This window comes from Miniopterus natalensis, chromosome 14 (assembly GCF_054644295.1).
Source record: "Miniopterus natalensis isolate mMinNat1 chromosome 14, mMinNat1.hap1, whole genome shotgun sequence".
Lineage (NCBI taxonomy): Eukaryota > Metazoa > Chordata > Mammalia > Chiroptera > Miniopteridae > Miniopterus > Miniopterus natalensis.
In genome coordinates, this window is record NC_142094.1 from 58,615,913 (window position 1) to 58,636,586 (window position 20,674).

Sequence of the window (20,674 nt, forward strand, 5' to 3'; positions counted from 1 at the left end):
CCGTGGGGGATCCTGGTGACGACAGATGCCGGGTGTCCTGCCTGGATCAGGGTCGATGTCCTGGTTATTTTACTGGTCTCTCAGTGCTGTCATCGGGGAAAACGGAGTAAGGTATACAACAGCTCTGTCGCTCTCTCATAACTACTGAGTTGAACCTACAATTGCCTCCAAAAAGGGCTTAACTAAGTCATTTGCAGACCTCTAATTTTCTATGATTAAAATAAAGTGAACTGGACTCCAAACTGCTTTAACTTCAGCAGGGAGACCGCCAGCAGGTGGCGCCATCGCCCCGGGACGCCACCCGTAAGGACACATCCCTGTAAATGTCACAACAGAAAACTAGGACTTCAGCACTGAGATTAAATGCTAACCCCGATTCGGCAGCATTTCCAACACATGTCCCATGTGAGGCTGGGAAAATACAATTTTCAAAAAATCACTAAAAAATGACATCCTTTTGGATCTGCATTAACAGTCGAATTTGGAAAATACAAACCCTGTAACGTGTGTTCTTCACGGCTGTGCGACAGGCAAACCCTCCTGCCGACAAGGAAGCCTCCCGCCAGGCCTGGAACTCGGCCGCGACACGACTGCACTTTCTATACAAACACTCCCACCTCACCGACTGCGCCAGGGCTGATAGAGGTCTGAGCACCACTTACGGAAAATTCCTGAACAGCAACCAGAAGCAAAAGGACAGCTGAGGAAGGGATCTCTGTTTTTGTAAAAGCGGCAAAATTTAGAACTTTCATTTTTTTAAAAACTAAAAACATTTAAAATACTTTTCAGAGAAAGAAAATTAAGTTGCACCAGGTAAAGAAAAGCACCCACACGGGGTCCATTAGCAGACGCTGACTACACAGCAGCGGGGAGGGGTGTGGTGAGAGTCTGTCCACAGCCCACCGGGGACCAACGCCCTCTGCACTCAGCCCCCGGCACATCCAGTCTCGGCACCAACCCCCCGGCCCGCAGCCCGGGCCACTCACACGGCTCGGAAGCCGACGCGTAATTGTGCTTTGGAGAACATGTTTCACTTAAGCAAAGTAATCAAGCTTTCTCCCCCAGATTCATTTTTTATTTATTTTTTATTGATTTCAGAGAGATGAAGGGAGAGGGAGAGAGAGAAACATCAACGATGAGAGTCACTGATTGGCTGCCTCCTGCGCGCCCCCAGCCCCTCCACTGGGGATGGGAGCCCACAACCCGGGAACCGAACGGCGACCTCCTGCCACCAGCAGGTTAGATTGGGTTTTTCCTGTGCAATTTCACGTCAGGCCGTGTGTTTCGAAGGTTACCAAGTAGCCCATCCTCAAGGAGATACATTCAAGTCAATTAACCAAAGGCGTTTGTACTGGTTCTATTTACCTGTTCACACAAGGGCACAGCCAGAGCAACAGGAAACCTTAGAGTTAATTCTGAGCAGTTTGTTCGTGGGTCGTTTCGACTCCACCACGGGACACGGCAAGGCGGCAGGTGAAGTAAACACGGGAGCACACAGGGTCCCGCTCTGAAGACACGTTTACGGGTACAGAAAAAATGCAGCAAACAGGAGGGTGTTCAAAGTAATTTGACAACTCAGATGTGATATATTTACAAGAAAAGTGTAAGTTTTAAAATATTAAATAATTTTCATAGAATTATAAAAGGATTGAGATAAATATCAGAGGACCCCAGAAATCACAAGAACATTTTCCTATGCTACTGAGTACAAGGGTAGTTCCATAGAAAGTCCCAAAATAGAGAAAGTACTTTGCCGCTATGAAATATACCAAATTACCAAAATACACCAAACAGACATGCGATGTGGAAGCTGCTGCGAGAGCTCGGCCTGAGGCTCCTGAACGTCACACGGTCCACACGGGCACTCCCGGGGCTCTGAATCTGGGAGAGGCTACGATGGGGAGACCGAGAGCCGCTCGCAGCCTTTCGGTCTATCGCTCCCACGTGCAGCTGCGGAAGGGAAACTCTGAATGCAGCCTTAAAACCATTAGCTTATGAGGAGGAGGAGGCGGTGCAGGCTCGACGCCTCTGGGTTTGAGGCTGATGCTGGGGCAGCCAGTGTGATGCAGTGGCCTCTGGACCCACCACAGCAGCAGGAAGCATCTGTCTGTCTGTCTCTCTCTCTCTCAGACAAGAACTCGTCTTAGAAAATGAACAGGGGAGACAGGACATGTGTGAATTCAAAACAAAATGGTAAAATGTCATAAAAATAGCAGCATGTGACATTCAAGACTATTTTTAAAGCAGGCGTTTAGGACGGGGCCGCAGGGCATCGCTCAAACCGGTCCGTTGCCCAGCCGCTCGAGCTAGGACTTCCAGAGGAGCTTGTCGCTATCCGTCCCCACAACTCAGTGTGCACTCAGGCCCGTTTTAAAGCAGCACACAGCACAGGCAGTGAGCCCCAGCATCCGCTATCTCTACCATGAAAGGGTGCACCTTGTTCGACACTGAACCGGGCCCCCGGTTTTACCCTGATGGTCGAAGCCAGTCACTAGGACGCGCACAGTGACGAGACGAGACACAGGCACTTGAACAGAGGCTGTTGGTGACAGGCTGAGGCCACGTCGCAGGGGGAGGGAAGTGTCTATATATAGACTCGGGGCCTCTCACAGACCCCAATACAGAAATAAGAACTGTACAGTGTAGAAAACTGTCACAAGCAAATCAGGGCTCCCAGAAACTCTGCACCCGTGTCCGCTGAGAAGAGCAATGACTGCCAGTCTCGTCAACCTTTCCAAGCAAATGTCCAAGATGCAGTTGTTTAAAATTTACTTTCCCCCTTTTCTCCACCCAGTACAACCCCCAACCCCCACCACCGTCAGTCCAACAATATCCTCTACACCAAGCTCACCACTCGCCTGCAGACCAGGGCGTCGGGCAGGGTCACCTGTCAGAACAGCCCACCGTGGTACAGACAGGACAAAACCACACTGTGGGCTCAGGTGTCCGTCTGGTAGCATTTCATTCAATAACATTAACCGGTAGGACTGTAAGTATCGACCGTCTAAAAGGAAGTCATAGTAGCATTTTTAAAATGACCAGGATAATTAATAAGCATTTTCAATGTTTTAAATTGATAAACATTTAAATTGTCAAATTCACCAGGAAAAAACATCACACACACGTATTCATTCACTTCAGACAGGTAGACACTCAGATTTCCTTCTTCCCTGGCCTCTCCCCGGACCCCTGCTGCGCCAGCTTAGGACGAGCACATCCTCGAGGCCGCGCCACGGAGGCGCTAAAATGAAGTCACCGTTTTCTCATCTTTGGCTGGAAGCCTCCGGGAGGAAGCCGAGGGGCTGGCGAGGCGGGCGGGCCCCCGGTGCTCCCGCCTCACACGTCACTGACCGGGAGGCTCGCGTCGTCCAGGTCCACGGGGCCGCGGTCGCTTTCCTGAGGGCCGTTTTCACTCGGAGGCTGTGGCAGGGCTTTTCCAGTCACTTTGGGAGCTGGGTCTCTTGCAGAGACAGTCTGGACCTGGAGGTTCCCTGGCTTGACCTTGGCAAGAGACTCGCAAAATCCTCGCTTCTCCAGGGCACAGCTGGAGACCAGAGAGTGGCTGCGAGCGGCTGGGGGGCGTGAGGCGACGGCACTGGCAGAGCGGAGCGCGGGCCTGGACTCGGGACAGGTGGGACGCTCCTGCGGAGAGGAAGGCGGTCAGACGCGGGCAGGCGCGGGCAGGCGCGGGCAGGGACGGGACAGGGTTAGTGAGTCAGTGCGAGACTATTCTCTGAAAAACAGGCAGAAAACACACACACACAGGAGCAGGAGCCATGCAGCAAAGGTGTGCAGGTCCTCCCAGAGCAGCGCCCCGCGGGACTGAGGGCACAGCAGACGGCCAAACCCCTGCACCGGGAGCCAGTCCTGTCGGCGAGGCCGGCCGGGGGCTCTGCCCGGACCCGGGCACCCTGGGGCGGGCGCAGTGCCAACTGCAGCTGAGCTGGCCTAACAGGGCGGCAGCTTCACCCCTTGATTTAATGTGTTTTCATCAGCACGAGGGTTTAAGCCACGTACTTTACGTGTCATACAAGCCCCGAATTTCACTGCGGCCACAAGCACGGTCTCTTTATTTTTGACTTAACTGCATGTTCGGTTCTGAACGTCATCCATCCAGATGGCCTAAGGCCGTGAGGTAACAGAGTGCGGATTTAAGCACCTACAGTCGCTGTGGTGAAGTAACGACCAGCTGGGGGTGTCAATTTCAATGTACCTCTAACTCGTCCAATCTGCAGACGCCTTGAACATGACCGTCCCGCAGGCACCACTGTGTGGCTCCTGGCACACGGCGCTCACCCACCCGCAGTGGCTCTGAAGACCAAGTGCTGCAAACTGTGAGCACGACCGAGTCCCGCCAGGTGGGAGTGTCACCGAGGGTTAACGCCATGCAAACCACAGCAGTGTGTCCAACGCACTGGCAGGCGGGGGCCCGCACGTATCGGAACCGGGACGCGTGTCCCGCGGTGTAACACGGAAAACGTGGAAGCACACAGAACACAGCGATTAAACTCTTGTGGCAACTCAGTGGATTAATTTTTAGAAGATGACTTTTTGTAGTTAGTAAAGTTCAATTTCTTTTCATTAGTTTTTTCTAACCGCGTCTCCAGCCCGATGAAGGGACTGGGACGGCCGTGTTAGTGCTGACAAGGCTACGTAACTGCGGAGGAGCTCGTTAACTCAACTTTCTAGGGGAGTGGTAAGCAGTGAGTGAGTCCGGCCCTCTAGTAAGAAGGCACGCTAGCGGGGCCCACATACGTGCCGCATGCACCAGTCCGTGGTGTGTACCTCTGTATACAAGGGTTCGACAGCCTTCTGGCCTGCCGCATCTGGAACACAGGGCAAAGCTGAGGTTAGCGTTGACCTACCTGGGAGAGGGAGGGGAGAGCTGTGCTGAGTCACAGCCGGACAGCCCGCCTGCCCACCACAAGCACCACACACAGCGCCCTCTCAGCTCCCTCTTCCCGACAGACAGGGCTGGCAGGGTCTCATACTCGACGGCTGAAGGTCACACAAAACACAGGCAGCTACCGGGCCCACACTAGGAAAGGAGCTGCTCGAGTCACGAAAAGGACAGGAGGAGGACTGGATTAGGAAACGAGAAAGATGGATTTGTGTTTACTGGTCTGTGGTTACTACGTTACTACCAGGAAAATACGGCAGGTGCGGAAAACGCAGCATCGCGATGGAACAAAGGCCGTCTCGCTGCAGGTGGCGCCACACTGCGCAGGCTGAGCAGCGGTTCACTCCTCAGAACTCGTGGTTCTGCGTCGGGGACCGGCGCCCCGGGTATTCTAAAGGCAAATCTTACCCCTGTGATGTCCACGAATGTGGAAATTAAACATGAAAAACATCTTTCTCACTACTTCTGAGAATGTTTAGCTGTTTGTCTCCCTGTGATACCACCACGAAGACAGTTAAGACTGTAAACAAAAGCAGCCTTTTAAATCAACATCCTAGGAAATGAGGAGACACCGTGAAGGGGAGGCGCTGACGGGAGGGTCAGCTGTAGTTCGGGCTCCAGCTGCTCCATGGTCCTAAGGCTATTAAGCCAAAGAGACCCCGAGTGAAATTACAGGGAGCAAAGAGGAAGCCAGGGCATCCGCAGACGACAGGGCACATGCTACACTGAGAACCACCTGGTCGCTGCACCACATCCCGACTCCCGGCGAGCCCGTCCTCCAGCGGCCCTGCCGGGGCACCTGCCCAGCGCAGCGCACGGGAGTCACGGACACCTACGGCTACCGGGAAGCGCTGAATTAGAAATGCATCACTTTTTCCCAAGTCCAATGGGTATGAAAGTCACCATGCAAATACACCTCAGTTCAGAAAGAAACCAGAGGATTAGGGGGAGAGAAAGGAAAATAGTTTGAAAGAATGGGGGAGCCGGAGGGAGGACCACCCCGAGAACAGGAAACATACGGAAGGCGCTGACCGGCCGGGCCCCCGCTGCGCCACGATGGCCCCCGAGACGGCCTTGATCCAGCTGTGCATCTCTTCAGGGCTGTCGGCCTGAGGGGAGAAAGGGCCGGTCAGTCCTTCCCCTCAAATCAGTTCCTGCACCCACAGACCCAACACGCACACTTCAGCAATAAAGTGTGAACGACAAAATAATTCCAAGGCAATGATTTAAAAAAACTTTTAGAAATCACCCTTTTAAACCAGGTTTTGCTGAGTAAATTATTTTTCTAGAACTAACTCCTCGTAGTTCCATAACCCTAAAGAAGTACCGGTGGTCACGGTCCACAGACCATTCCTCAGCAGGACCTTGGCTTCCCATGTGAATCACAAACCTCCCTGTGACTTTAACCCCATGGGACCAGGCCCTCAGAGGGGCGCAGAGATAACTGCCCTTAACTTCTAGATTCTGCAATCGGCAAGTTTAAAATTTTAAAGATACAAGATAGTATTTATGAACCGATAATAATAACGAATAATTTTTCAAAGAAAAAAACTCAACGTAGGCAAAAGTAAAACATATACCTTCACTCACTGCAATAGGAGGGCACGTCTAGAAACCAGCTGGGCAAAATAAAGGTTTCGAAGGTCCCTGGTCTAACAGCTACTCTCGATCTAGAAACTCATCCTGAAGTAAGAAATTCAGGCAAATTTATGCACAAAAATGTTCACCACCACGTGACTTATCACAGTCAGTGTAAGAAAACCATGTAAATGAGCGATCAGCAACTAAGGGGCAGACACGCAGCGTAACTGTGGAACATCCACGTGACAGCACAGAGCAAGTCTAACGACGGAGGAAGAAGGCCCAGGCTCCGCGGAGCCTCCGGGCCGGGCACACAATCGACATTCCACGTGACTCCACTTGTTATAAAACAGATGCCCCAAGAAAGGCAGCGAGAGGTGAGGACGGCTGCTGAATGGGGGACTCTGTGTATTTTATAAACCACCCTTCCTGCAATAAGCATACGTAAGTTTTATAAAACATAAGCAAATGTTCTTTAAAGAAAAATTCCAAATTAATTAATGTGGTGAGTAAAGAGTTCGTTTTAAACTCCAATGCAGGACGTACCTACCATCAGGGGGACCCTAAGCCCTGCTGTCTAGTATCTGAGCCCCCCTTCTATAAAATTACCCAAATGGAATAATCAAACTCCAGAATAGGTGCCAAGAGAATCCAAGTGGAAAGCACACACTCAGCCCACAAGTTCAGGTGGCATTTCCCTTCCTCCAAGCGCGACTCAGTTCTATTCGACTAACTCAGCAAAGATCCCGTGTGTGCTGAGCGTGCGACCGACCAATAGTCGTATGTAACATTGTTTGGTGAATTGCAGTTGTCGTATTTTTTACTTACTCTCATAAGCGAGAAGCTCACTTCCCCTCTAAAATTACTACTTTCCGTAAGAGGATCTATAACCTTCAAGGAAGTATCTCACCTGCACATAGAAGGTTCGCGACGATGTTACGATTTCAAAGAGGTTGTCCCTCAGCATTATGTCACTGTAACAAAAAATTTCCATGGGACTTCAACAGCAGTTGCTTGATAGGCTTTTTTCACTTATTTACCCAACACCAAATATGCACCAATAAGAAAGTAAGTCCTAGAGGAACACACTGATTTAACAAAACCAAGTTATCAACTTTTTCAACTTATTTTTGTATTAAACTTTACACATTGTATGTGTATCCTAGACCAGGTACATAAAACTACTTTAAAAGTCAGGGTTTTGAACATGAAGAAGGGAGTCTGTTCACAGAAACGCTGCCCAGTTACCATGTTTCTTACAAGGCTCTTTCTGCACCAGCCTCGAAAAGCTAAAATCCTAGCACACCAATCCGTCCAAGACCATAGAAGCCGTTCACATTGAAGTTTTTTTCTTTCCATTAATAAGCTTAAGGATTGTTTCCCAATTTTTAGTTTTCAAACAAAAAAAATCTCAGTACTTTAATCCGAGGGTTTTGAAAGTTCTAGTATCTCCCAACTCTAAGCAGCTGAAAACAGGACTAGAAAACTATCACCTGCAAGCACATCAACCAAACTAAAGCACTGCTGTGTATAAATAACAAGAAAACACCATGGGAGGGCGCTCACCTCTGCTTGCACTCCTGCACTTTATGAACCTCTTTCAGGGGTATCACGCGGAGAGGCTCCTTTTCCTAGAAAAAAAAAGCAAACAGATACATGAAGCATATTCCTGAAATCCTCTCAAGGGTTGGTTGTCTCATCTGGAGATCTGCGGCCTGAACAAGGACATGGCGCATGACACATTTTCCTGCTGTTTCTGGCCCGGTGACAATGTGGCCTATGACGCCATCAACCATCGGACCCTGATCAACCCCCTGTGCCAGTAAGTGCAGAGCTTCCCCTGGGGATAGAGGAGGCGCTGAGCAGTGAGTGCCCAGCTCCTCTGAGTTACATGCCTATTTTAAGAGTAACATTTTTATATGAACACATTATTTCAACAAGCACAGTTTACTGAACATTTACCGAGTGCCAGGACATCTGCTAGATTTTAAGTGTTATCTCAAACTTCCCACAACCCTACAACACGCACTATTACTCCCCCAAGGACACTGAGGGGTAAACACGTCAAGTACCTGACCTGAGGTTACAAAACCGGGCTGAAGACACACAGACAGGACATAACTAGTTCCCGACAGCACAATCCTCGTGCTCTACGCTCCATAAAGACTACATGCTGCACTTCACTGACTGGCATCATGGGGCTGGCCCGCCGTTATTTTATGAACACTAAGGAAAAAAGGAAACCGCGCTGAACGCTTTTTAAAATCACAAATCTTTCTCTAAAGTTTTACAGAACAGCCCATTTTTAAATAATTTCAGACTAAAAATTTCTGTACGCTGTGTTACTATGTTGCATTCGCTGAATCACTGTGTGTGTGTGACTACGGTGCAGTCATTTGAAGGCAGCTGTGGATGGGATACATTTTTACTACTAAAGGCTTCAGTGCTATTTCATGAAACAAGAATGTTCTCCGACTGCACAACCACAGTACGGTCGGGAAGCCCAGACACTCCACATGGTGCCACACTCCACATGGTGCCACACTCCACATGGTGCCACACTGCTCCCGAATACACACCACCCTCGGGGTTCACTCGCTGCCCCACCAGCACTTTTCAGCAAGAGGAACACCGTGTCCTTTCCGTCTAGGGTTCTACTTAGCTGTCACGTCTGAGGCTCCTTTACTGGGGAACAGCTCTCCAGCCTTCCTTGACCCTTAAGTTTTGAAAAGCCAGGCCAGCTATTGCGTATGCCCCTCGCTGGGTCTGTCTGATGTTGACGTGCTCAGACTCAGGTTGTGCGGTTTGGGCAGGAAGCCGCGTCCCTCTCAGCGCACGACTCAGGTGCATGACAGTGGTCGGTCCCATCGCTCGTGCGCTAACCCCGATCTCCTGCTAAGGTCACGCCTGCCAGTAACTGTAAAATTGCTCTTGCCTCCCTGTCACTATTAGAGGCCTGTGGGGAGACTCTTGGAGCCTCTGTGGCACCCAGAGTCCCACCCTAGTTTTGCCCTCTAGATTTACCCAACGTTGAGGATTTTCGCCTAAAATCACCATTACTCCAGTGGCTGCCAAGTGGTGACTTTTCTAGCCAGTGAGCTCACCTACATAGGTGAGCTGGAATTCTACTCGAAGAGAATGCTTCCCTGTTTATTAACGACTCACTGAGCTCTGAGCTATACCCCGTTATCATCATTTATTTTTCTTGCTCAAACTGTCTGAGTTTCAAGCTGGCTCCAGTGTCCTTTTGACGCGTCCCCGTTACTTCTGAGCCACTTCCTTGTTTTCCATCAGAGCCAGATGTTCTGCATGGGCTCAGCTCGCACGGTCCCCGCCCCAGCTCTGAAACCCGCCACGTCCCCGGGGGCCCTGGTTAGAGCGGAGATGCCCATCTGTTCACTCAGCCACGGCTTTCTCATGAGAGACAAGACATAATATTTCTGTGGTTTTTTTAAAATTGGCGCTTCTCTAATTACAAGTGATGTTATAAAATATCTTTTTATGTTTAAGGACCATTTTAATTTCTTTGTAAATTAATTGTCTCTTCATGTCTTTTCCTCATTTTCTACCAGATAGTTTCCCCACATAGTTTGTCAAAGAGCCTTTTATACTTTAAACATCCATTTTACCGTATCTCATTCTTGAGCATATGTAAAAATACATGAGCAAAATAGATTGGTTACGGTTTCTTAAAACTCATGGCCAGGTTCCAGCTCTCCCGAGTCGCTTTCTGATCAGGCGCCATCAGCACCGCCGCTGTCCACTCCAGGCCATCTCTTAAGCCTCTCTCACGGGTCCCTGAGACTCCCCCGCAGGCGGCAGCCCCCTTCCTGGAGGTTTGGAGGCTGGTGTCCCCTGGACCGAACCCAGGATGCTGTGTGCCTGCAACCACGGCAACCCCAGCACAGCTGCCTCCTGACTGCCCCTCGCCCACAGCAGCTCTAGGGCTCCCTGAGACTTCAGGAAAGCCCAGGGGTGCACCTGAGAACTGGTAAAGGGCAGTCATTCTGTTTAGTGTTTTAGCTTTATCTGTTTTCTAACTAATTATCGTATTCCTAAACACGTGTATTTCCCTACCTCCTGTGACAGTTCAGTGTTCTTTGTCTCAGATTTTATAGCATAACATCCATGTGCAGGTTTTCAAAACTTAGTAAATATTTCTCTAATAATTACTACAATTACTGTGAGTGTCAGGGACATGTCAACTTCTCTGGCAAAACGGAACTGCCGAGGCATGTCGCTGACTGTTATTCCCAGTTCCTAGGACAGTGTCCGGGGGATGGAGCTCGATGACCATGGGCTGCATGCCTGACTCTCCCCAAGAGAACCGGCTTTAACTAAAAGCAAGGAACCGACCTGCCAACCAAACGCACGTGCAGCCTCCCAAGTGAGAGACCAAGGCCGGGCTCTGAGCCAAGTAACCAGTCCTCCCAGTCGAGGCTCCCAGGACCTGAAGCTTGGGGAAGGTCCGCGAACGCGGCTCTCCCTGCTATGCTCTGTCATTTCTCACTCCTTCAAAAGCACCGACTGATGACCTACCAAGTACCAGAGCTGCATTCATAAAAGGGTAAAAGGAAGTGAGCGCCAAAGCGGCTCGTGTCACGGCCCGATAAACGGGCTCACACACCATGGCACGACCCAGCGGGGCACCGGGACAGTGGGAACCGGGCACCGCGGGCGTGAGGGGCAGCAGGTCCACGTCAGAGCTTCCAGGACAGACGCCTGAGCGGGGTCTCAGAAGAGTCCCCTCCTCTTCTCTAGGGCTCTGTCGTCCAGTACGGCAGCCACTAGCCACGTGTAGCTATTTAAATACAATCAGTTTTAGTTTTACAATTAAGTCCGTCGGGTTCCTCAGTCCCACTAGCCACGTTCCCAGGGCTCAGCAGGCCTGGCGGCCGCACACAAAACATTCCCCCCGGGCAGCGCTGTCCCGGCGCCTTCACTCAAACAGAGAGCATGGTCCCCTCAGAGTCCCCCAAAACAAGGGGAGGCTGGCGGGTGTGTGAACGGCACCCACCTCTCCCAGCCGCCGACTGCACGGCTCAGGCCACGGGACGAGCGTGGTTTAAATAAAGGTGTGACTCGAACCAACGACAGAGAGAATTTCCATCTCTGATTCTACCTCCAGAAAGAACAAAAACATCTGGCAGGAAGAGAGCAGCGGAGAGGGGAGGGAGGAAAGGCAGACATGCGGGGGGCTGAACGCTGACCTCCAGGGCCGCTCCTCCCTCCCGCCCCCCAGGGCCCCTCCAGGGAACGTGTCGACGGAGGGGCTCTGGCGTTTTTAATTCTCTCAAGGTGAACCGCCCTGGAAAGCGTGATCTTTTTATCTCAGACTATATTTAACAAAACACCACTCCCCAGAAGCATCACAGCAAAATCTGAACTGTGTGATGCTCTCAAACCAGATTTTCATTATTTTAAGAACAGAAAACGGGACAAGAAACCAGGTATCTATGAATATGAAAGCCCCGTGATGCTTCCCAGACACTGAAAAGCAGCGTTTACGACAAAGCCACGTACCAGCTCGGACTTGAAGTAGCCTATTGTGTTTTCATCCAGCTGAAAATATCTTCTCTTCCAGTTTTTCATCTGCCAGAGACGAACACAGACGTGAGGCTGCTGCTTCTAAGGATGTCCAACGTCAATAAGCATTTAACGAATCTCCAGGGGCCCAGCTGACCCCTGGACCCTAAGGAGGCAGCTGCCCCCCCCCCCCCCCCCCCCCCCCCGGGAGACGTGGAACCGCCTCCAGCTCCTAACGCAGCAGCAGCGGCTCCCGGCCTGTAACGCGCTCGTGTAACAAAGTATCGAGTCTCTAATGCTCTAAAAGTTAAAAAAAAAGCTCTTCCCCGTCGACCCCACCCCCAGCCCCACAGAACAGATGCTCTCAAGAGTTCAAGAGCGAGACAGGAAATGCTACTAAACCACAGCGGACCCCGCTCCAGGTGCTTTACACTTAGTAGTAAAACAGCACGTATTTAATAGAGTGGACCTACTCTGTGCAAACGTTTTTGCCCCTGAAACACAGTTTTTGTGGGAGCACGCCGGTATTTCTACGGGTTGGTATTTCAGACTTCAGGGTAAAACAAAAAGAAAGGACCATCTGGTAAAAGCCCGAACACGCAGGTGAGTCACGGCCTGCGGACGGGCCTCACCTGCGGCCAGGGCAGAGCGAGAAGCCTCCAGCCCTCCGCTCGCTCCCCTCGCCCTAAGGAGTCAGGTGCTGGGACCAAAAGAACCATCCCCTGGCTGACCGACTAAGCTAATCAGAGGTGACGGCAAAGAAACTGCCAGGAGTTTCAGCATTTTACTTGAAAGCTTCGTTTATTTCTTATGAAACTCTGAAGGTTCAGTTCTCACAGACAGAGTGACTCCCGCATCAGGAAGGTCCTTCGGGACCTTGGAAACACGGGTGAGCTGACCTGCTCTTCCTGCCGCTCTCTGCCCCGGCCCTGGCCGTGGAGGCCGCCTGGGCGAATGGCACGAGCGCCTCCCCAGGGCCAGGTGCTGCACCCAGGGCTCGCACCTACACCTTTCAAAAAACCTCTGGGCGGAAGGTTTTATAATATGACTTTCCTTCAAAAGAAACTGCGAGGCTGAGAGGTTGAGTAGCCCAAGGTCACGGGGCTGCAACTGTGGTCAGCCCCACATCACATTCCCTGCCCCTCCTCCCTGCTCTTTCCCTGACCCACTCCCAAGGAGGTGGGATGGGGGAGGAGATCAAGAGAAAAACTTCCTGGAATAAATAAAACGGAAGGTCATTGGTAATAAGTATTAATTTAACCAGCTGCTCACAGACCAAGTAAACGTCAGCCCTGCGTCAGGAGCACAGAGTAACCCTGACCCCACCCCCCGAGTCCTCAGCGTGCTCCTCTCACTTGGGTCTTTCACCAACGAGCACTTGACGCTGAGCCTGCTGACCCACGCGCGTCCTCACTGCTGCACGTGTCGCTGAGCACTCACCACGGCGCCCTGTTTGACACAATACCCGGCCTTGATGACGGCGCTGTCAGCGGGCGGCTTGGGAGAGAAGTAAGGGAGGTGGCTCTGGGACCGCTTCAGGTGACTCCTGTCCACTCCTTCAGCACAGTCGCCAACTTCTTCTTTCTGAAATGAAGCAAAAGAGAAATTCCTTCTTGTGTGTTCGGCCTCGAAGCACACTCTCGCCAGCACAGGAAACACAGGCGGTAAGTCCTAGTAACCTCGAGCGGTGGGCCCTGGAGCGGCAGGGACCGCTCCCTAAAGTGCACGACTGACCCGGGACAGGAATCTGATTGGATACGGGCACAGAGCCCGGTACTTTGAGTGACAGCTGCTCCTCCAACAGCCAGGAGTGTCAGAGGGTCGCCCAGCTCCGGGGGCAGCTGCTGAGCCCACCAACCCTGCACCCAAGGGATCCATGTCCCTGCACCCGGGGAGCCATGTCCCTGCACCTGAGGGATCCATGTCCCTGCACCCTGGGAGCCATGTCCCTGCACCCAAAGGATCCATGTCCCTGCACCTGGGGAGCCATGTCCCTGCACCCGAGGGATCCATGTCCCTGCACCCGGGGAGCCATGTCCCTGCACCCGAGGGTGCCTGTCCTCCGCTCACACTTCCCCCAGGCACGTGACCTCTGAAAGTCCTTTCTTACAGCACCAGCACCAAAACTGCTCCAGGCATTAAGCAGGGTGGAGAATAATTTCTGACATGAAAAATGTCTGAGCTGTGAGCGAGGAAAGCTGTTTACAGCGGACAGCAGACCCTGAGCAGCACAGGGTCAGGGACGCCCCAAAACTCAGCTGTCCCTCAGTATCTGCAGAGGATGGTCCCCCCGCCCTGCACACACCCAGCCCACAGGCGCTCAAGCCCCGAAAGGGCCCACAGCAGGCCGACGGCCAGCCCTCGGCACCCGCGGACACGGAACAGGCATTTACTGAAAAGAACCTGCGCGTAAACGGACCACGCAGTTCAAGCCTGTGCTGTGCGGGTCTGGTCAGATCTCCACTTCTGGCGGCCAAAGCACATGGAAGACAGACTCAGAAAAACATGAAAAGTGAAGTTCTGTTGATCTGTGATTTCTAATTTTTTTTTTTTTACACTAAACACACTTTTGAAACAAGAAACAAATATATAAGTTTTCTGTGTTAACTGACTACTGTGCTAATTCAGAAGATGCGCCGTCCTGGTTTTGATAACGATACTGAAACCCACACACACAACGAAGAATGGGCTCATTACCTGGGTGGGGGTGATGATGGGGACCCCCCCGACAATGTCAGTCCTGTAGGACACCTGCTTCTTTCCGCAGTCACCGAGGCGACCCGGGTTCTCAGGGTGAGGCTGTGCGTCTGCCTGCTTTGGTACCTAAGACAGTAAGTGAAATGAATGGCTTCACAGCCAGCATTACATGACACCCTCTTTTATCACAGAATTTCCAGCTTAAATCGTCTATTTACATAAAACACGTATAAATACCCTGTATGTGACGCTTTAAGTTCTCACAGCACTCTTCCATCCCAGTCATCTTCATAACGCAGACATCGTTTACGTACTTGGGCAGGTACGACTCCACCCCCCCAGCCCTCTGCACAGGAGGGTCTTTGCTGCAGCAGCGACAGGCTCGGAGGCGCCGGGGACGCACTGCCTTCCAGCCAAGTCTGTACCCGCCGCCCACGCTCAACCGCTGTACCGCACCCCTGCTCACGGAGAGCCCTAACTGTCCCGCGGCTCCACGCTGAACCTTCTCCTTCCCTCTGTTCCTACCCCGTCCCTGCCACGTCCCTGAGGACAGGGGTGGTGACATATTCTTCACTACTGGCTTTAGGACAGAGTCTACCACTGAAAACATACGAGTATTCAATAAATGTCAGAAGACTGACTCAATGGATGAATCTAAAATCAGCAGGGGAAAATAATAAAATACTGAACATAAATTATAAGTCTAAATGTTCAAATAACTTAAAACACGTATTAGGAATTTTAAAAAGCAATTCCAATACCTGCATCAGTGATAAAGCACTCACAAGAAAAAACAGTGACTGTCAATGCAGGGATTTCGTGTAGGACACCTCGCTACGGCGGACCTGGAGGCACTGCCGACGTTCAACACACACTTTAGTTCTCACGCGGCCTGGCCCGGGAGCAAGGCGCCGGTTAATCACTATTTCCGTCAGTGGACTGCTCCATGTTGTCAGTATTTGAATAGTAACTTTTTAAGGTCTGAATAAAATGTAATAAAACATGCCCAGCACCAATTACGATGTTGCACATGATATTTAATCTCTCCAATGACTTAAAGGGCACTGAGGATCTACCAGAAACATTGTGACAAACACTACGGACAAGCACAGGAGTCTTGGTGTAAAGACATCTAATTTAAAATTAAATGTCTCTTCTGTCAGTTAATTCTGCTCCCAGGTCCTGGCACAGATGCAGGGGGCACCACTCACGCTGCACTCAAGACCCAAACCATTTACCAGGATTCCAAAGCAGCACAGCTTTCTCAGCGTGTGTGAAGCACCACCAGAACACTACTAAAAACGCCGACTCCCAGGCTCCACACCCAGCAGCTCAGATCAGTAAATCCACAGAGCCGCCTACGAAAGCGCGCTTTAAGCAGGACACAGACACTTCGAGGTGGGCGTCTCATGAGCCACACCGAGGATCAGTGCTCCCAGCCTGGGCTCCTTGGTGAGGCCACTCGACCAGGTGTGGGGAGAAGGGGTGCTCAGTGGGGCCTGCGGACCAGGCTCGACGAGGCAGCTTTTTGCAAAATACAGGCTGAGCATGGCTTCTGCGCCGAGCTGTAGTGGACCCAATCCACACACATGTAATTTACGGGCATAATAACTGGTCTCTTGGGTGACTTCTGAGACTCCCTCCTCTCTCCTCCGGGAAGAATCGAGAGAGAGAGAGACAGAGACAGAGACAGACACAGGAGAGGAAGGGAGAGAGATGCTCCTGAAGGGAATGCCCCCGGGGTTCTCCTGAGGGTTTCTAGAGGCTTTGGGAGGCTTTCTGAGCAGTACAACAGGGGACAAACTTTACTTGACAAGATCCACACAGACGCTTAAGAGTGAAAGGGCTCCAAGGACAGACCCCGGGAAACAATTCCCTCGGGAAGCCCACGGTGTTTCCTCATGAGCAGCATCTCGTATTTAGATTATTTTGACTGAGAAAATGTGAACAAGTTATCCCTTTAAAAACAGAAAATAGCACCAAGAGAATCTGAAACCAGAGAGAAAATGACCCAGTCACTGTATCAGCTGAAACGTGCGCTAAACGGGGCCCACGGAAGAGCAGTCGCTCCCTTCCCGAGGCTGAGGGCTCAGTCACGCATGAGAACCGCCTACGGAGAACCTTTAACATCACCCTAAAACACACTGGAACTTACACTGGTCTCTCCATTTTTCCTTCCAGAGATGACAGTATATTAAAAACCCTTGCCTAAGCTTAACTATTAAGCCCACTACTTCTAATTTGTCCTTATAATAAAATAAAATGCTAAATATAGCATAAGTCCCATGTTGGAATTCAAGAGTTAACTCAGAACTGCATTTTATAATAAAAATTAGATAAATTATAATCACCTTTTCCCTAAGAACAAGAAAAACATAAGCAGATTATCCAGGAATATAACTCCCTTAAAAATTCTAATAAAAATTAGTCTAAATTCAGCCATTAAAATGAACAGTTTTAGGACCAAGAAGAAAAAAAATAGCCAGCCGACCAATGAGAATCAGAAAAGTGACTCACTAGGCAGATAGCGAGTGTCAAAGACAGGCTGGCTTCAGGGGCTCAGCCCCTCAGTTCCGGAGGGAGCCCCGAGACCTCCCACGGCTCTTCCCTTAAAGCGAAAGGAGCCTGTGCTGCGCATCAGGCAACTGTAACCCGCGCGTTAACTGGCGGTCACTAGCCGTCTTTCCGAGGGAATTTTCCACGTAGGGAATGTTAACTAGGAGGGTTGAAAACAACCAGTGGAGACCTTTCAGGAACATGCTGCTGAATCAGTTTAAAAATCGCTTTCTTGAAAGCGCATGAACCTAAAATAACTTCTGCTGCCTGCGGCTCGGCGGCCGGGCGTGGGCGTTTGTCACGTGGTGACAGGCTGCCTGGCGCAGGACGGAACGCCCACCAACTCGGGGACCAGCCTCCGCTGCATTAACTCCTCACTGTGCTGTGGCGCAAAGGCTCCAACACACTTGACTTTCCGGGCGTGTGTTTTGAGAGAGTTGTTTGGGGTAAGATAACTGCACTTTAGGGACCCCACCGGCTCACACAGGACTCCTCCCTGCCCCTTTGCATGTGGCCTCCTATGGGCCCCTTTGCCAGCGTTTAAAGAGGAAAAGGTAAGAAGCACAACCAGGGGTCAGAACCTGCTTCCCTGCTCCCACCACCAGCTGTCCGCCCTCTGAGAAAAGTCGGCTTTTGAGTGAGGGGCAGAGAGGCAGCGGCCAGGAGCCGAGCTCAGTGCGGCTCCGCCACCCAGCAGCCTGGGCCCAGCTCGCAGCGCCACTCACCAGCTGTGAAACCTGTAAACACGAATCCTTCTAAGCCTGGTGTTTCCACGACTCAGGTAAACCTGAGCGCAGGCCTGGAGCACGGTAAACAATCAACACGCACCCATGTTCCTCAGAAAACCAGACAGAGGAGCTGGGTGGGAGAAGATGTTACAGCACAGACAACGATGAGAGGGCAGCAAGCTCTGGGAGGCAGAGGGGATGAAGGGGAGACGTGGGTGCAAGGGGAGACGTGGGTACAAGGGGAGACGTGGGTACAAGGGGAGACGTGGGTGCAAGGGGAGACGTGGGTACAAGGGGAGACGTGGGTGCAAGGGGAGACGTGGGTGCAAGGGGAGACGTGGGTACAAGGGGAGACGTGGGTACAAGGGGAGACGTGGGTGCAAGGGGAGACGTGGGTACAAGGGGAGACGTGGGTGCAAGGGGACAAGTGAGTGCAAGGGGACAAGTGAGTGCAAGGGGAGAAGTTCAGAGCCCGAGACAAACTCCCTAAGGCCCCATGAGCACGCCCTGGCTGCAGCAGCTGCTCAGGTCAGTCCCTAACCCTGGGCCTCAGCTCTGAGCCCTTCACCCCCCACCCAAGGGCAGTCCCAGGCAAGCCTGCTCCTGTCACCCGGGCGGCTGGCAGGAAGCCTGTTACTCGGAGAAAACGACACATCCTCACGGTGGAGCCCCACCGTGCACGCCCCCCAGAAACCCTGCTGTAAGCAGTGGCTCAAATACAGCAACACAGAAAGGGCGGAAAACCACTTATGGGCTGACTTTAGGGGCCACAGTCACCACGTACAAGAAAATGTGCTCACGCTATAAACCTGTTTATTCAATCAACTTGGAGCGTGCAGACTATTGGTGATTCAGTTATCACTCAGCAGGTGTGTTTCAAAACGTCAAGATTCCCTTAAAATACACTTACTGTAATTTTTATAGCTTTGTTCAACACATTCACCCACTCTACCAGGTCCTGCTGGTCGTTAGCTTGCAGGAAGTACTTCCGCATGCCCGCGTTCATGACTGTTGAGAGAAAATAAACCGCAACACGTGAAATTCTGCATTTTTTACCTCTAAGTTTATGTTTGTAGCCGCTGAAAAACCACGCTAGGTTCAATTCTGTGGCTCTGGGATTTGACAAATGTTACCCCACATACAGCACAGGCGCTGCTGTTATCACTCAGTAATGAGGGTGAAGTTCTTCTTTCAATGGTCAGGTCTTTCAGTCAACAAAGACACCACAATATATTCAGCCCATCCCCAAATGATGGACACTTAGGCCATTTCCAACTGTTGATATTGTACAAAACATCCCAATGAAACACCATACACGTACATTTCTCCACACCTGGGCCAGGATATTTCTATAGGGTAAGTTTCTGAACACAGGCTTGCTGGATCAAAGGGAATTCATAGTATTTTCACAGATCCTGGCGCACTGTCTTCCCAGAGGTTGGGTCCCTTTGCGCTCCTCACCAGCACTGCCCCCCAGCACCTGTGGGGCCAAGTCCCCTGTTCTCACTCCAAGGCTCCGGGACGCAGGGGCTGGGAGTCGGCAACGGCGTTTCCGAGACTCCCCTGCGCGCTCAGGTCGCATCCGCCAACAGGACGTACCGATGGGAGGTGGGTGGGTGGGACAGAGGAGGAGCGGGGACTCTCGCAGCAGCAGCAGCACACAACCAGCTGGTCTGCTCCCTACAGGGCCTGGCACCCAGCAGGTGTCCCTCACTGGCTCCACAGTGGCCCCTCCCCGGCGGTGACACCACCTCTCCCACTGCCCCCAGCCCCAGGGTGGCAGCTGCTTCGGGCAGTTTCTAGCCTGTGGGTCCCTTCTGCACTCCCTCTGTGCTCTCAGCTTCCCCCACGTGAATACGCAATTCCCTGCGGCAAACCTCCAGGGCTGGGAATGGCCGGTGCGGTGTCTTCCCGCCGGACCCTCCAGCCAGTGCCGGCGCCCTGGGGCTGGACACAGGAAAGGGCGGCACTCTGTGTGCAGACTCATTTCATCCCATTTTCAGTTCCAGGCCTCATCTCCCCGCTTCTCTGGGACAAGCGTCCCCACGCACAGAATTCTGGAGATGCTACAAATGCCGTTTCTTGCTGGGATGGGGAAGGGTGGCTGCCAGGCTCAGCCACGTGCAAGTTGGGACTAAAGGCCGTGCGTCCCTGGTTTTGGTGCCTCGTCGCTGCTGCTTCCCCAACGCTGTCCGGTGCCTGCGTCTGCCTGGGGTGGGGGTGTGTCAGACGTTCACTGAGCGTCCACGAAGAGTTAACCAGATTCTGTAAACCTTTCATCACCCACAAGCTGGAGATCAAACCCTTTCATTCCTTATACATTTAACACGGCAGGAAGTAAATAATGTCCTGAAGTCTCGCTGGAGAGTGGTCACGATGGAGACCCAGATGATGACCACACACTGGCGGGGGGGGGGGGGGGGCTGTGACAGGGGGCAGGGGGCAGCCGTTTTATTCCCTCACCTGATGGCAGTTTCGGGGGAACCTGCCTCAGAATAACCCGTTAGCCCTCGGGTTTGTGTTGTGCGGTTTTTGGCAACTGTTTCCTTTTACAAGATGAAGTAATTATATTAGTCTAACTTAAAATAACCAACATATAAAACACGGCCACTTACCAAAGCAGAACTCCGCCTTTGGCCGTAGCTTGGTGGCATCGCTAACCTAACGAGAGAGAGAGAGAGAGAGA

At 51.8% G+C, this 20,674-nt stretch overlaps 1 protein-coding gene across 5 annotated transcripts in view; it reads right to left on the reverse strand.

Moving 5' to 3' along the window:
- Positions 1–1,066: 1,066 nt before the first annotated feature.
- PLEKHA1 (pleckstrin homology domain containing A1) overlaps positions 1,067–20,674 on the reverse strand; it is a 34,734-nt gene continuing 15,126 nt past the window's right edge. For 2 of the 5 annotated variants that reach the window (XM_087824056.1, XM_016207132.2), the window contains exons 4-12: positions 20,604–20,649; positions 18,899–18,996; positions 14,705–14,830; positions 13,448–13,591; positions 12,005–12,073; positions 8,048–8,112; positions 7,392–7,455; positions 5,920–6,009; positions 1,067–3,642 (exon numbers count right to left, since the gene is read on the reverse strand). In XM_087824056.1, coding sequence (XP_087680182.1) covers positions 3,337–3,642; positions 5,920–6,009; positions 7,392–7,455; positions 8,048–8,112; positions 12,005–12,073; positions 13,448–13,591; positions 14,705–14,830; positions 18,899–18,996; positions 20,604–20,649 — 1,008 coding nt within the window. In that variant the 3' untranslated portion in view covers positions 1,067–3,336. Of the gene's footprint in view, positions 3,643–4,785; positions 4,827–5,919; positions 6,010–7,391; positions 7,456–8,047; positions 8,113–12,004; positions 12,074–13,447; positions 13,592–14,704; positions 14,831–18,898; positions 18,997–20,603; positions 20,650–20,674 lie in introns of all 5 variants that reach the window. The other 3 variants (XM_087824058.1, XM_087824059.1, XM_087824060.1) reach the window with 3 other exon arrangements.